Source organism: Tachypleus tridentatus, chromosome 2 (assembly GCF_004210375.1).
Source record: "Tachypleus tridentatus isolate NWPU-2018 chromosome 2, ASM421037v1, whole genome shotgun sequence".
Taxonomy (NCBI): Eukaryota; Metazoa; Arthropoda; class Merostomata; order Xiphosura; family Limulidae; genus Tachypleus; species Tachypleus tridentatus.
The window spans coordinates 49,107,455-49,124,777 of record NC_134826.1 but is presented as its reverse complement, the minus strand read 5'-3'; the positions used below and the strand labels follow the sequence as shown (position 1 = coordinate 49,124,777).

General features: G+C 33.0%; 1 protein-coding gene across 1 annotated transcript; it reads left to right on the top strand.

Moving 5' to 3' along the window:
* Positions 1-4,997: 4,997 nt before the first annotated feature.
* LOC143243203 (uncharacterized) lies at positions 4,998-8,503 on the top strand. Its single transcript, XM_076487010.1, has 2 exons — positions 4,998-5,166; positions 6,222-8,503. The coding sequence occupies exons 1-2, from the start codon at positions 5,023-5,025 to the stop codon at positions 7,482-7,484; spliced, it is 1,407 nt and encodes a 468-aa protein (XP_076343125.1). The 5' UTR covers positions 4,998-5,022; the 3' UTR covers positions 7,485-8,503.
* The last annotated feature ends 8,820 nt before the right edge of the window (positions 8,504-17,323 follow it).

The window sequence follows — 17,323 nt, the reverse complement described above, 5'->3', positions numbered from 1 at the left end:
TTCACTAGAAATATATAATATAACGCTTATATATAATTAATGAAATGTGGGAAGAACTTACCATGTGGAGGTAATTTTTTCCTATGTTTTTGTTTCTTTGTGAATTTTCTCAAAATTTTCTGAAGTTAGAAGTGACAGAATAAAAGACAGCATCAAGGCAACACGGATGCGAAGTTTCAGTTCCTTAAGATTCCTTTGTTTGTTATGATAAACCTTTGTTTTTAAACAGCCTCAAAGATAAAAGTTCTAAGGTTGAACCGTTTAGGAGTTGTACTTTTATTCAAAAACAGGATCAGTTCTGAAATATGAAATTAAACATGTTCATAAATAGTAATGATAAACAATAACAATAATAATTAACTTTATTAACACTTACAAATGTTCAGAAGATAGTTGAGTTTGAGGAGCCCGGCAGAGCCAAACGTGTTAAGGCGTTCGACTCGTAATCCGAGAGTCGCGGGTTCGAATCCCCGTCGCACCAGACACTCTCGCTTTATCAGCCGTGGGGGCGTTATAATGTTACGGTCAATTCCACTATTCGTTGGTAAAAGAGTAGCTCAAGAGTTGGCGGTGGGTGGTGATGACTAGCTGCCTTCCCTAAGAGGGACGGCTATCGCAAATAGCCCTCAAGTAGCTTTGCGCGAATTTCAAAACAAACAAACAAACAATTTGGTTTTGAATTTTGAAGATAACTCAAATAATAACAAGTTATTTAACTTTTTTTCATATATTCATTTTGGGGCACCCTGTATAACCCGTTTCGAATATAACATTAATATATAAGTACAAGTCACAACGTACGATTCCTTTGGTTTCTTGTTGTTGTTTTTCAGATTTATATCTCACTTTTGTTATCTTTAATGGTAATACTGAGCAAATGTAGAATTTTCATGAAACAGATGGTAGAATATACTAAAATTGAAAATTATGTTTAATAGTGGATGTTAGACATAAAGAAATTTAAAAAAAATATTGGCAGTCGATTTTATGATACGCCCATAAACGAAATTGGATTAAGGCACCCAAAGTTTCGAACCAGATACACTAATGATTGGGAGAAACCAGAACCAACTTTTTCAAAAAGTGGGTTCATCGTAATCTTGCTTCTAGTGATCTACGATTCCTTCCTTTAATTTTGTTTTAACATACGAAACCTTAGAATCGAAACGTTTTACATGTTTAATGTTTTCAATAAGTCGATTTTTCTCATATCTCATCTTGAACATGATTGTTTCATGAAACATATCAGTTACTTACGTTTGTAACATTAAGCACGGTTAGTAATATACCTGTGGGAATCAACAGTAGCAAGCAGAACCTAAACTTTGTATACAGTCGAGGCTGTGGACACCTGAGGACCATGGTGAACGATTCTGTTCTTCCTTTATTAATTTTATTCATTTTTAATATATACATACAGGAATAAAAACCTTAAAATTCCTCTTGAAACTGTATGTAGTAACAGAATACCGTAATATATAATTGAACGAAATAAAATAAAAGGTACAGATAGCATATCAAAGAGTAAACAAGCCCAAGTTTAGGGGTCTTCAAACTAAGTCGACACCCCTCCGTAAACTTATAAACGTTGAATAAAAATAAATACATTTTAGAAAAACAGGTAGATAAGGTAAATTGTTCCTTTCAACGATGTTAGTGAAATTAGCATGGCTTTGATATAAGAAAAAATACACAGTAAAATGTGGCACAGATAGCCTTAGGATTGCTTTGCGGGGAATTCAAAACAAAACAAACCAGAAAAAGTTTAAAAATAGACAGACTAATGGTGTTAGTAAAGCAAAAATTGAGTTTCAGCTTTTCAATAAAGCCACTTTTACACTTATCACATTGCTAACAATAATGGTTCATGTCCCGTATTGTTTAAGAACGACAGTCAATTCCCACTATAACTTCAAATAAAAGTAATTCAATAATAGATGCTGTTGACCAACTGTTTTCCCTCTGTTTTATTATTTCAAATATAGCAATGAATAAAGAGAAATATAAACTGTTTGGAATATCAGCATGGTTTTAAAAAGGACCACAACTTTTGCACGTGTTGGATACGATGTCTGATGGTGACATCTGGAAGTTACAAGCAGAACTAAAAATAGTGGATTCAATTTTAATGAATAGGTTTCAGCATGTAAAAGATTTCGGCCGCTATGTTGTACATATGAGGAACAAAACTGGTTTACTGGATAGAAAACTGGGTGGTTGTTTTAAAGTTGTGTTCATGACACACGTGGAACACTTCAGGTCTTTGTGTTAGCACTTTTCCTTTTTTAAATTTACAACAATAATACAGATGATTGTTTATTTGTGTTTTCCTGTATCAAAGCCACATCGCGCTATCTGCTGAGTCCACCAAGGGGAATCGAATCCCTGATTTTAACGTTGTATTATATAGGTGAAATAATATACATAGTTATATGTGTGTGTGTGTGTGTGTTTGTTGATGATATTAAAGTATCAAATGGCACTGCTGTTTAAACATTATTTGGATTATCTGTTGAATTAAGTGAATAAACGGTGCATGATTCTAAGTGTAATAGAAGTAAGATAACACACAAGGGACACACGATTTATTTTATGAGTTTAGTTTTAACGACAGTAGCTTTAACAGTGTCATGAAAGGAAAGAATCTTGGTGTACTGGTTGATCTGTCTCTTAAGCCGTCCAAGCTATGTACTGTTGCTAGTGGTAAGGCATATACGATTTTAGATTGTATCCACAGAAATGATAAATTCGAATCTAAAGAGGTTATTATTACATTATTACAGGTCGCTTGTTAAACCGCATTTGGTGTACCGTTTTTAGTTTTAGTTTTCATACCTTAGAAAGATACAGAATTATTGGAAATGGCTCAAAAGAAGGTTACTCTAGGATGACAAATGAAATAGGATAGTCTTAACATAAAGATAAAGTAAAATTATGAAATTGTTTCTCTCGAAAAAAAAAGAGTTAGGGGTAGTCTGATGGGGCTGTTTAAAAATGTAAATATAATTGATAGTTTTTATTTATCATCTGCTTAGTATTTAACGAGATACATAAATTTTAGCAGTGTAGGGATTCAATTTCGTTTAAGACAGCTTTCTTTTTGTAACATGGTTCTTGACCTATGAACAGGATTTCCTTTAGATGTAGTAGATACAGCTAAGTTAAGATAATTTAAGAGAAAGCTTGAAAAGTACTGAAACGATAATTCACAAAGGGTCTCCAAATTTCGCTTAGCCAGAACATTCTCGAAATCTCTTCATATCTCTAAGAGTAAGTGTATTTACTACACTTTTTCTACCTAATTATTAAGAAAAGTTTCATATTTAAATACAGTTTGTTGCATCTTTTACTTAACCTGATTTTGGCCAGTAGCATTTATTTTCACGATGTGAAATTCACACATAATAATTCCTATAGTAATCAGTTTACTATATAAACAAACACACAGCTGCTCTGAACCCAATCGACGAAATAGATAAAAATTACAGAGTTTTTAACTAGTTTTAGTTTTGTGAGTCATGTTACTAAGAATATTTCCTACTAAAATTGTACTCCGCTGGGACAACGGTATGTCTATGGATTTATAGCGCTAAAATCAAGGATTCAAATCCTCTCGATGAACACAGGAAACAGCATAATGTGGGTTTTGTGTAAGAAAAACACACAGACACACCCACTAAAACTTAAAAAAAATTGATATAACAGTGGCTTATTAACAAGACAAATATTATTTATCTAAACCTAGAGTGGAGAACATTCATTATTTCAGTATATATTTATACACCACCTGGTTAGCGAGTTCGCGCCCGAGTCGCGCCAAACATGCTCGCCCTCTCAGCCGTGGGGGCGTTATAATGTTACGGTCAATCCCACTATTTGTTGGTAAAAGAGTAGCCCAAGAGTTGGCGGTGGGTGGTGATGACTAGCTGCCTTCCCTCTAGTCTTACACTACTAAATTAGGGACGGCTAGCACAGGTAGCCCTCGAGTAGCTTTGTGCGAAATTTCAAAACAAACAAACAAACAAACAAACCACCTGGTTATGGGAGTCACGATAATATATTTATAGAATGAAACATATGTACATACGCAATTTAAAGAATAAAAATGTAAATCTACCACATGTTATTATTGAGTGGCTCTTAGCATGACTGAATTAATCCATAATCACTTTCCGCGGTGTGTGGCCCAAGGAGCTAAAAAATTGACATTTAGCGAAACCAAGAATACCATATGATCAAACTTTATGAAGTCCAAAGAATAACGTAAATTGAGGACGTCACTAGTGACAGGTACTTTTATGTGTAAAATATGAAACATATCACAACTACCAACAAAAATATTAATTCTTAATTAGTTTTATAAATTACTGCTAGGAGATTCTTAAGTATTTTACACGGAAAATGAATGATTTCATCGATCAGTGATTTCTATTGAATGTTATGGCAAATAAATAAACAACAATTTATAATTACTGAATATTATACATCTTCATAGATCAAGAACCATGTTACAAAAATAAAACTGTCTCAAATGAAACTGAATTCTACACTGCTAAAATTTTATTTGTGTCCCGTTAAATACTAAAGAAACGATAAACAAAAACAATCAATAATTTTTATAATTTTAAACAGCCTAATCAGACCACCCCTAACTCTTCCTTTTTCTCAAGAGAAAATAATTTCGTAGGTCATATGTTATTCTTGTGTTACAAATTAAACCTTTACAAGAGCCCTCTGCATTCTTCTAACATTTAGTTGTCTATCCAAAAAAATCAGTTTTGTTCCTCATATCTACCTGTTTTTTGTTTTTATAAAGTACTGAAATGTATCCATTTTTATTCAACGTTTATAAGTTTACGAACGGGCGGCGACGAAGTTTGAAGACTACTACCTGAACTCTGTTTATTGTTTAATACGCCATCTGTACTGTTTATTTCATTTCATTTCTATTTATATAAACATTTTCTTTACAGCTGTAAGTGCAAACTGATGGTTTTTTATATCTGTAAGTATATATTGAAAATGCACAAAACTACTAAAGGAAGAACAGAATCGTCCACCATGGTACTCAGGTGTCCACAGCCTCGACTGTATACAAAGTTTAGGTTCTGCTTGCTACTGTTGATTCCCACAGGTATATTACTAACCGTGCTTAATGTCACAAACGTAAGTAACTGATATGTTTCATGAAACAATCATGTTCAAGATGGGATACGACAAAAATCGACTCATTAAAAACATTAAACGTGTAAAACGTTTCGATTCTAAGGTTTCATATGTTAAAACAAAATTAAAGGAAGGAATCGTAGATCACTAGCAGCAAGATTACGATGAACCCACTTTTTGGAAAAGTTGGTTCTGGTTTCTCCCAATCATTAGTGTATCTGGTTCGAAACTTTGAGTGCCTTAACCCAATTTCGTTTGTGGGAGTATCATAAAATCGACTGCCAATAATGTTCTTGAGTTTATTTATGACTAACAACCACTATTAAATATAATATTAATTTTAGTATCTTCCACCATCTGTTTCATGAGAACTCTGCATGTACGATTTTTTGGCAAAATCATACAAAGAAATAAAAAAACGAAGCAAATGAATTATTTTTATAAGGTTGTAAGCTCTGCCCACAATTCATTAAATATAAGCCTAATTTTATGGATTTCTAAAGAAACTCTAATATTACGTTAATGATAACAGTTTTGTTTAGAAGTAGTTTTCGTTGTTGCAAAATTAATTTTATGGTAGGTCCGTATGACCAGGTAAGTTATGGCGTTCGACTCTTACTCTGAGGATCTCGGGTTCGAATCCCTGTCGCACTAAATATGCTTGCCTTTTCAGCCGTGGGGGCGTTATAATGTGACGGTTAATCCTACTATTTGTTGTTAAAAGAGTAGCCCAAGAGTTGTCGGTGGGTGGTGATAACTAGCTGCCTTCCCTCCAGTTTTACACTGCTAAATTATGGACGGCAAGCGCAGATAGCCCTTGAGTAGCTTTGCTCGAAATTCAAACAAAACAAAAAATTTTATGATTGCATGTAAAAATTATTGACAACATTATATCTCTGCCTATTGACGACATTATATTCCTCCCTATTGATAATTATTTGACGTTATGTTGTCACTTTTGATGTCAGTAATCTTTTGTTGAAATATTTATCAAAGATAATGTTGTAAACACAACTACATGAAATGTGTTAATTCACAACTTTCTCTTTTTACAGCACCGGATTGAACCAACAGATTATTCACGTTTGTTTGGATTTAACTCTCAGAACAGCTCTCAAATCAGTTCTGTCAAATCACAGTTTAACCACAAATACGTAAACAGCCTCTCATCAACAGACTGGATCCAAGTTAGAAGAGGTCTTTTTGTTTATTCTGCATTTTGGGATGATAGAAAAAACGTAAAAAACGGTCCATTTATCCGTATTTTTGGTGTATTTTCACAATCTCTTACTAAAATCGAAAAAGAAGAATATTTTTTTGGACTAACCTGTTTGTTACGTTCCGATGGATCGGTGTTTCCAGGTGTAGCCACTATGTACGACATGGACGATCCATATGATAAGAATCTGTATGTTGTTATAACATGTTCCCCTTATAATGAAACAAGTATTGTTCCAAAAAAGGTGGCGATTCTCTATCATAATTCTTCAGATGTTCTTAATTGGATGCCAGTAACGTCTTTTCCAGGGAAATCCTTAATGAGTAAAGGACGAATTGCAGCTTGTATAAAACCACTGTATGGTCCTTTTACAAACAAGGACCTTCTTGCTCAGTTCCTGGCTTATTATACGATAATAGGCGTCAACCATTTTTATATCTACAACAGTTTATCTTCTCCTGAAGTTTTGAATTTCATCAGAAAGGTGAAAGATAAAGGCGTATCAATAATAATAATACCTTGGATCATCCCTTACCAGCCTCAAGCAACTACACCAACCACAAGATACCTTGAACGAACAATGTTACAAGATTGTAACTACCGTAGCATGTTTCATTACGAGTATATTCTAAACATGGACGTTGATGAATTTATTGCGCTGAAGCAACATTCCAGCATTCAATCGATGTTAGAGACGTTGTCGTCATCTGGCCGTTTTGAGTATTTCACATTTAGTGAAGTAAGATTTTGTCTTCAACTTCCATCTTATTCTAACGTTATACCAAATTTAACTGGAAGTGATCAAAAAATTGTATCAAAACTGGTCTCGTTGACAAAAGTCATGAGGAACCCTTATAGTAAAGCTTGGTGGTGGCGGAAGTACATTGTTAAACCGGAAATGGTGGAATATTTTGGGGTTCACTTTGCTGCAAGACGACTTCCTGGTTTAAAGTTGTTGGATGTTGGTCCTGAAATCGCTCTTATACATCATTATCGAAGTAAATTACGTGATTCGAAAAGTAAACAATATGTTCGTGATCCATTCTTGCCAAAAGCATATGGTGTAAAAGTTCTTAGGTATTTAAAAGAATGGGGGTAAATAAGAATTGTATTGCTGTCATCCTTCTAAGGTAGAAGTCTTGTTAAAGATTTTTATAGAAAATTTACTAAAATATTTTGAATTTATATTTATGGTATAAATATTTCTGTGTAGTCGTTATATTTGAAATCATTATTTTGTTTTTTGATTTTTTTTTTAATTTAATTGACTTTTACAGTTTGGTCGTACCCAAGATAAAAAGTCACTCTGTGCAAGATTGAGAGAGGTTGAGAAATTTTAATCTTAACTCAGTTTTGTAATTTTACTTTTATTTCTTTCATACTGAAATGATTTTTAAAAACATGTCCAGCAAATATCTATTTCTGAGAGATCATATTTAGTCCCGAATATTAACTTCAAAGGCTTTAAGAACCTGTCAGATTTTTACCCCTCAGCTATAGCATTCTCTGAGTGGCACAGCGAATTAATACTGCTAGAAATCGGGTTTCGATACTTGTGCTGGGCAAAGCATAGATAACTCTTTGTGTAGCTTTGTACTTTATAACAAACAATGAAAGGTGTAACAAAAGGAGATATTGTTGCGGAACAATACATTTGTTACGTACATTTCAAATACACGGGTAACTGAAGAGCTAAGCACAGAATAGTATATAAAAAAAGATTTATTTGTTCTATATATACAGTAAAAAGGAAATAAAGGTAGATACGATCCACAAGCTATCAATTCATGTCGATATATATATATGGATTTTGGAAAGTGTGCTAACAACTTATTAACGTGTATAATTGATTGCGTTGCACATACCAATATAAACAGAATATTCGGAAATTATGATGAAAAGTTTATATTTATTTCTGGTTGCGTTGGTCTCATTTCAAACTTGGCCTGCGTTACACCGTTATAATATTCTTGAAATAAATCATATGAAACAGTTTATTTTATAAAGTAAAACGTAATCGATTATACATTTTTAAAAAGAATACAAAAATTAAATATTCATCCGTATTCAGGTCAAACGGTAAACAAAATAAAGTTCTCACAAGGTAAAATGTTGGAAAGTGACAAAGTAAGAATTTTAATAATAATAATATAATATAATATAATATAATATAATATAATATAATATAATATAATATAATATAATATAATATAATATAATATAATAATAATATAATATAAATATAATATAATATAATATAATATAATATAATATAATATAATATAATATAATATAATATAATAATGATATAATATAATATAATATAATAATAATGATATAATATAATATAATAATAGTAATATAAAGATGTAGTTAAAGTAACTTTTCTAAATTAAACATTGCCTGTTAGCTTTGACTATTTTATTTTCGCTTTAAAAACAAGGTTAACTGAAGGAAAGTCTCTAGCTCCATCTCGTATTACCAGAAGAGAAAAGAACCAGCATCGCAATATCTTTGAGGACGTCTATCCATCTGTGATGATATTAAAATTGGGAAATTTTTGAAATGAGATAAAATATTTGAACATTTTCCCAAAAGTGAATTTGAGCAATCTTTATGTTATGAAATTACATTGGCATGCCTCAATAGCACCAACTGGCATAATTTATATTGGAATACCTGAAAAGAACGAAATAACATGATTTGCAATGGCAAGCCTCAAAAGTATTGAATGACATAATAATGAATCAACTTTAAGTGTATGCTTATAAAACATTCAGACATTCCATGGAAAAACACTTATAATGAGATTGAGGAAATTATGAAATTGGTTTTATTTCAAAATGCTTTCTTTAGCTAACTAGCAAAGAAAATATTTAATGTTCTTATTTGAACGTATACAATAAGATTATGGTTGTGACACCAAATATGTTTATAAAGTGGGCATGTATAATCTACTTTTTATTAATTTGTTAATTACTTATATGGGTGGTGTTTTACCTTTGTTTTGAGAAGTTTATGGAATCTTCCAGGTGGAATTCTCTTAAGTTCCATAATTTGCTGATTTGCACTTTGTTGAAGAAATATTAGATACACACCGCTGCATATATATATATTCAATATTCAAGGTTCATTGCATTTTTTAACTACTCGAGGACTACCTGCGATAACCGTCCCTCATTTAGGAGTGTAAAACTATAGGGAAGGAAGCTAGTCATCACCACCCACCGCCAACTCTTGAGTCGTTCTTTTACCAATAAATAATGTGATTGACCGTCACATTATAATGCCTCCACGGTTGAAAGAGCGTTTGATACAACGAGGTTTCGAACCCGCGACCCTCAGATTACTAGTCGAACACCTTAACCCACCTGGCCATGCCTATCGTAATCAAATGAAATGAATGAATGACTATCAGCATGAGAATCATCTCACCCTCGAACCCAGTCAGCAGTACTTCACGATTCGAACTTAAGGCTTCCTGATAAACAGCCTGGTAGGTTAACCATTAGGGCTTGTCCACCCCAAACCAAATTTCGAGTTCCCTCTCTTTTTTCAATAAAAAGGCAAACTCACAAAAGTTGATTTTCTGTATTGGAAAATGAAATAAAATATTGAGTGTATCTACCAAACTGACTGTCACATTGTACCACACACACACGCGCGACTGAAAGGAAGAGCATGTTTAGGGATGGGATTCGACTCCACGACTCACAAGTTTCATCCCATCCATAATCACCAGTCATGCCAGTCCCGAGAGAAACGATAAGGGCTTTTTTTTTCTCAGTTTTACCTGGTTATCAAAGTCTTCAATTCCACAGATGCTTGACTTTTGAGAATGAAAACTATAGGCTGATTTACTTATTAAGTAGATTGAGAATGAAAACTATAGACTGATTTACTTATTAAGTAGATTGAGAATGAAAACTATAGACTGATTTACTTATTAAGTAGTTTGAGAATGAAAACTATAGGCTGATTTACTTATTAAGTAGTTTGAGAATGAAAACTATAGACTGATTTACTTATTAAGTAGATTGAGAATGAAAACTATAAACTGATTTACTTATTAAGTAGTTTGAGAATGAAAACTATAAACTGATTTACTTATTAAGTAGATTTAGAATGAAAACTATAAACTGATTTACTTATTAAGTAGTTTGAGAATGAAAACTATAGACTGATTTACTTATTAAGTAGATTGAGAATGAAAACTATAGACTGATTTACTTATTAAGTAGAGATAGTTGTTTATTCATTTATTTAATTATGCACACACTTTTTTTTGCTTTCTGTTATAATAAAGATTGTTTTACTTAACATTTGCCCAATCTATTTTATTTGTTTGTTGGGAATTGTGCACAAAGCTATACAATGGGCTATCTGTACTAGGCCCACTACTGGTAGTGAAACTCAGTTTCTAGCGGTGTGAGTCGCAGACATATCGCTCTGCCACTGGAGTCATCTATTTATTTCTCGCTACATGAAACTCAAGCAATCAAATTTCAATGTTCAGAATACCCTAAAATTTCCTGTTCAATCCTACTGTTATTAAACGGATCTATCTAATACATGCACAGAAATTACCTGAAAACGCTACACTTTCAATATATTAAACTATTTGTATTTTTTGTTTTGTTCGTTTACTTTGATTTTGAATTTCGCGCAAAGTTACACGAGGATTATCTGTGCTAGCTATTCATAATTTAACAGTGTAAGTCTAAATGGAATGTAGCTAGTCATCACCACCCACCACTAACTCTTGGGCTACTCTCTTACCAACGAATAGTAGCATGAATATAGTTGTGCGTTTCACCCACAATGAACGAATACGATTTTAACCGCCTGGTAATAGTTAACGTAATCTGTAACATTGAAGCTTTTTTATTACATATATATACATACACAACCTGGCTATTAGAGTACGAATAATACATTTGAAGAGTTAAATGCATGTACTTGAACATCAATGTTTGAGCTGACAGATAGCAACGTATTTATCAGGTATAATAAAAACATGAAATTCTTAGAATGTTCATGAAACATTCTATGTTAATCATCAAGCTACATGATTACTAAGTGTCCTTACTTTAAAGATCAGGTCATTCTCAATTTTATTTTAGAAGACACAATAACACTGACAGTTAAGAAAATGTTTTACACTGTTTTATAACAAATATTAAAGTATTTGAAAAATATACTTTCCATACAATACCTTTTTACGTCGCTAGAGGATGAAGTTTAAAATTATTATTTTATTCGATATAACGGACAGAAACACTAACTTCAACAAGTAAGGCTTGTCTCGTCTCTCCTGCGTTATACTAGAATACATTTTCAAGACAGGGGAGATTATGCATGTGAATACTGTAAGAAATATTAAGGTAGGGCTGGCAATTTCACTTAATATCATTTTGTTTAAGATATTTTATTATTTTTATAAGGGTGAAAGTTAGGATTTATATGTAGTAGAAATGTTAGGTTGGTTTAATTTCTACTTTAGTAATTATAAGAACTTTTAAGGGTAACTGCCTTTTCACAACTGGCCGCATACAGTGAAATGCAGTCACATTTATCTTTAACTGATTTTCCACGTCTACTGGCTAGCTTAACACCTACGTTTGGATTTTGTATGATATATGGAAGCTGTTACCACAGGCATTATCTGCTGTGAATTTAAGGTGACATCCAGGATTGACTATGAATTCTTTATTAAAATATTTTTAATACTTGTTATGTATATTAGTAAGTACATTAGATCTACGTGTGACGTATTCATGACGTAATATCTGGATCTTGAGAATGGAGAAAAATAAAGTTTTCCGTGACTCCTGTTGCAAATCTATATGCGCACAGGATAAAAATTTCGCGAAGTTGGAGGTTGTACATTGCGCAATAAAAAAAAAAGTATTTTTTTCCAGTGTCATACATTTAAGCAAGAGCTTTCATTATTGTATGAAGATATATATAACAAAATAATTAATACAGCACTGATCTGGTACAACTTCTCCATGCTGATCCCTTATAAACAGTCACATATATTATTATTAATACAGCGATATAAAACAGAGAATCTCTGACTTTTATTGACTGAAAACAGATTTCAATTTGTTTCCTATTGACTTCAACAAACACTCTATAGTCACTACATAAAAGAGATACTGGTCTCTATTGCCTAGGTCACACTGACCAAATCTGGTATTATCGGATACTAGCTGGACTTTGAACGGGTGAAATAAAATCTAGTTCATAACAAAGAACAGAAAATTGTCCTTTTATTTTTTTATTATGATAGTAAGGACCAAAAGTGGTTTTAAAATCCATAAAGGTATCAGTATTGGAAAGAAATACATACTGTTTTTCGTGATGGTGAAAAATCCACTTGAAGTCAAAATGTATCTCAGGACGGCTGGTATAGGTATCAACACTTTTACTAATAACGCAGAGAACAACGGTCAGTTGCAAACTCTCTCTTTGTTAACTTGAAGGTGAGCTAGAAGGTCGACACGTTGTTTTCTGCTTTATTAGTAAAAGTGCTAATTCCCATACTAGCTGTCCTGAGACACACATTGTTTTCCAAGATTTTTATCAATATGAAATTAGATAAAGAGGGGTTCAACCTTCCTCGTGCCATTCTGTATTTTGTGTCATGTTTGGTGGTGACTGATCAAGAAATGTGGAAACGAATAAAAAACAGATACGCATACATACTTATGTTTTTTGGTGTTTTTTTTACATAGATTGTCAACCAAGAAATCTTTTTGGACAGAATTTTTGTATCTTTAAAACTTAAACGGCTCTGGCTTCAAATTGTATAATACACAACTTTATTAAACCATTATTACTGAAGGTGTTTAAGTTAATAACATGGTTTATCGAGAGACGGAATAACTTTAGCATTGTTTATTTGTTTTATTTTTAATAACAAAACTACACAATTGAATATCTGTATTTTTCGTACCACAGGTATCAGAACCCAGAAATTTAATTTCCTGGTTCCTGCTGAGCCACTTGTTTTTTTCTGCAAAACATGTGGTTTATCACCAAAATAGTGTCTCTAGTATACAGTTGTACATGTAGCTCCTATTTTAGTGAAATAAAATATTTTTTCTAGTAGACTGTTAACTGATCATAGCACAGCTGGAAGATGTTTTTAGGTTTTTCAGGTGTAGTCGCGCAACCAAGGGCAAATCAAATCAAATTTCTGTTGGTCACGTGGTTGAAACTTGTAGACGTGAAAAGTTATTTACTATCTGTGAGTTCTACTGAATAATCAGATTAAGAAAAGATGAACTACTAATATTTCGTTAAATATTTGTATTTATAACTAGAGTTCACTAACCCTAAAAAAATGGAGTTTCAAACTTTACTTGTCCGTTAACCTCTTCACTCACGTGAATTTTAAAACTTGATGTAAATGTCAAGTGATTTCGTTCATTCTAAATTTGGAAATCTTATACGTTTACTGAAACAAACACAAGAAAATGGAACTTCGAAGAATTTTGAGAGTTTAGTGGTACTCTGGAGTTATACCAACGTCTTACTCATAATGCTTGGTATGTTTCTTAACCAAAGGTATGACCATGTGGGTAGGGCACTTGTATCGCAATCTGTAAGTTCGAATCCCCGTCCCATCAAAGATGGTCGTCCTTTCAGCCTTGGGACGTTATAATGTGACCATCAATCCTACTATTCGTTGGTAAAGGCCGGGCATAGCCAGGTGAGTTAAGGCGTTCGACTCGTAATGTGAGGGTCGTAGGTTCGAATCCCCGTCGCACCAAACATGTTAGCCCTTTCAGCCGTGGAGGCGTTATAATTTTACGGTTAATCCCACTATTTGTTGGTAAAAGAGTAGCTCAACAGTTGGCGGTGGGTGGTGATAACTAGCTGCCTTCCCTCTAGTCTTCCACTGCTAAATTAGGGACGGCTAGCGCAGAGAGCTGTTGAGTAGCTTTGCGCGAAATTCTAAACAAACAAAACAACTTTATGATTAGCTGTAAAAACTATTGACAACATCATATCCCTACCTATTGACGACATTATATTCCTACCTATTAACAGCATTATATCGCTACCTATTGACGATATTATATTCCTACCTATTAACAACATTATATCCCTACCTATTGACGATATTATATTCCTACCTATTAACAACATTATATCCCTACCTATTGACGATATTATATTCCTACCTATTAACAACATTATATCCCTACCTATTGACGATATTATATTCCTACCTATTAACAACATTATATCCCTACCTATTGACGATATTATATTCCTACCTATTAACAACATTATATCCCTACCTATTGACGATATTATATTCCTACCTATTAACAACATTATATTCCTCCCTATTGACGATTATTCGGCGATATGTTTATTTAATACGAATATTAGTTTAGAGAGCATGTGTTTAATATATAGTTTAATTAAATAAACTATTTGATTTTCAGCGCTATTTTGTAATTCCTTTACCTAGCTTTTAGTTCATAATATTATTAAAATATCGCTATAAGTTATTGTTTTTCGTTCTATATATGTTTCCTAACATCTATCTGCTCCGTAAGACATGTGCCTGGAAACAGTCAGTTGCAATTTCTCTCTGTTAACCAAGAGGCAGATGTCGTCTGCAAGTCCCACAGTAACTGTATCACTTGTGTTGAAAATGTCATTCCTTAAACAAATATTGTCGATGTACAGATCATACAAGATTTTCACAACAAACATACTCGTCCTTTCAGCTGGAGGGAGCGTTATAAAGTGACGGTCAATCCCACTATTCATTGGTAAAAGAGTAGCCCAACAGTTGGCGGTGGGTGGTGATGACTAGTTACTCTTCTTCTGGTCTTACACTGCTAAATTAGGGACGGTTAGCGCAGATAGCCTTCGTGTAGCTTTGCGCGAAATTCAAAACAAACAAACGAATCTGTTATATAATGATTCCTTGTTAATCCCTAACTTATCATGTTATTTACATACAGTAAATTTCGTCATATTGAGTACTTTTATTCATAAACTCGATGTGGAAAAGGAGAGACAGGTTGAATATCTGATTTCCTGTTTAAAATATATATGAACACTAATCATAATTAGTGATGTTAATAGCAACATTTAAGGCAGTTATATATATTTATGTGACACGTATTTTGTTAGAGGTCCTTCGACCAATAAAACAAACTGATGCATAAATAGCTAAGTTGTTTATTTCTAATTATTAAGCGCAAGGCTACACAACGAACTACCTGCGCTGCGACCTCCGCAGGTATCGAATCCCGGTTTTTAAAGCTATAAGCTCTCGAGCTTACCATTGAGCCCCTGGGAAGGAGCAAATAGTTTAGTTTAATGATTTCGTTGTGTTTTTTGAAAATCCGATGTCCCTACTGGTCATTTCATAAAGCTAACATAGCCTAGCTATATACGTCTTGCTTACTTTATCAAATATTTTAGACAGTTTGAACGAGGAAATTGTGGAAACTCGGTAAGGTAACCTTGGTGGGTGAGCAATAGGATTACGAACTTATAAAGCTAAATTCCTTAGTTCGATTCCTCGCTGTGGACAGAGAGTAGGCAGCCCATTGTGTAGCTTTGAACTGAGACGAGTAAACACGGACGTAATGCGATTGACAGGTTCGTTAGATTTTTTTAAAATTTCATTTAATAGTCAAATGTTGGTTAATGTTCGTGTCTTTTGTGCAATTTACCTTTGCGTAAGCGAAAATATTCATCAGTGCAACTACGCATCTATATCTTAACTGATCGGCTATAATACATTTAAGTAATTTGTGTGTCATGTCTGTGTGAATTTAAAACAAATGATATGTTATAAGGATAAGTGGAATTTTGATTTTATAGCTACCACAATGGAAAATGATTCATCAGCGAATCAGAAATTTGTTGATCAGTCGTGTATATATATATATGTTAGATCACGGTTTGCAACTCAAGGCCTATTTTAGGCACAATAATAAAAAGCAACATAGGGAACTCGTAACTTGTTAGTTTGATACACCATATGGCTTATATATTGTTCAGCCGTATAGGTAACAAAGGTATTATGAATTTTTTACGTAAAACTGTGAATCATGAACTATGATATTCAACGACAGCGGCGTGTTTTCAGCAATACTGGAAAAAAACAAAAAGCATTGCACACATGCACTTTAAAGTGAATATTTTATTCATTTCTGCTGTTTAACTTGAAATGTTTGCACCTGATCACTGAGATGTTAGCTATTGCACATTATTTGTAAAAACAAAATATCGATTCTTTACCAATGCACCCACTATGTGCACTTTGAAGACAAAAATTAATTTAAACTAGTTTTCTACTAGTATATTTCGTTGTATTTAGAGGCAATGACATATCACGTCATATGTTGAACGCTATATCTGTAAGATACGTCACCTACTGATTTTTACGTGTAAGACAGATATACAGGTGTTGTTTATATAAACCCCAACTCTTAAACTAAAATAACCTTCAATTGTTGTCGATAACTGATATCACGTCACTGCATCCTTTACTGAACTGTGATTGGGTCACGCCTGTAACTATTGCATAATTATTCCGAAATTCTCTTTTCTGAACATTTATATTTTATGTTTCAGTTTCCCCATATACATTTTATTATAATATATTTCGACATTTAGGGTGTTTATTTTCGGACGTTTCTTTATGGGTATTTACTGTGTGTGTTATTTTCTATATTCAACTATATTCTATATATGTCTACGGGTTTTACAACGCTAAAATCAGGGGTTTGATTTCCCTCGGTGGGCTCAACATATAGCCCGATGTGACTTTGCTATAAGAAAACATACACACACACAATATTCTATATGTTTCTTATTTTCTTTTCTTCGTTTTATCATATTCCCTGCTTATTTGTTGTGTCTCATATTTTATTTTTTACATTACATTTTAAC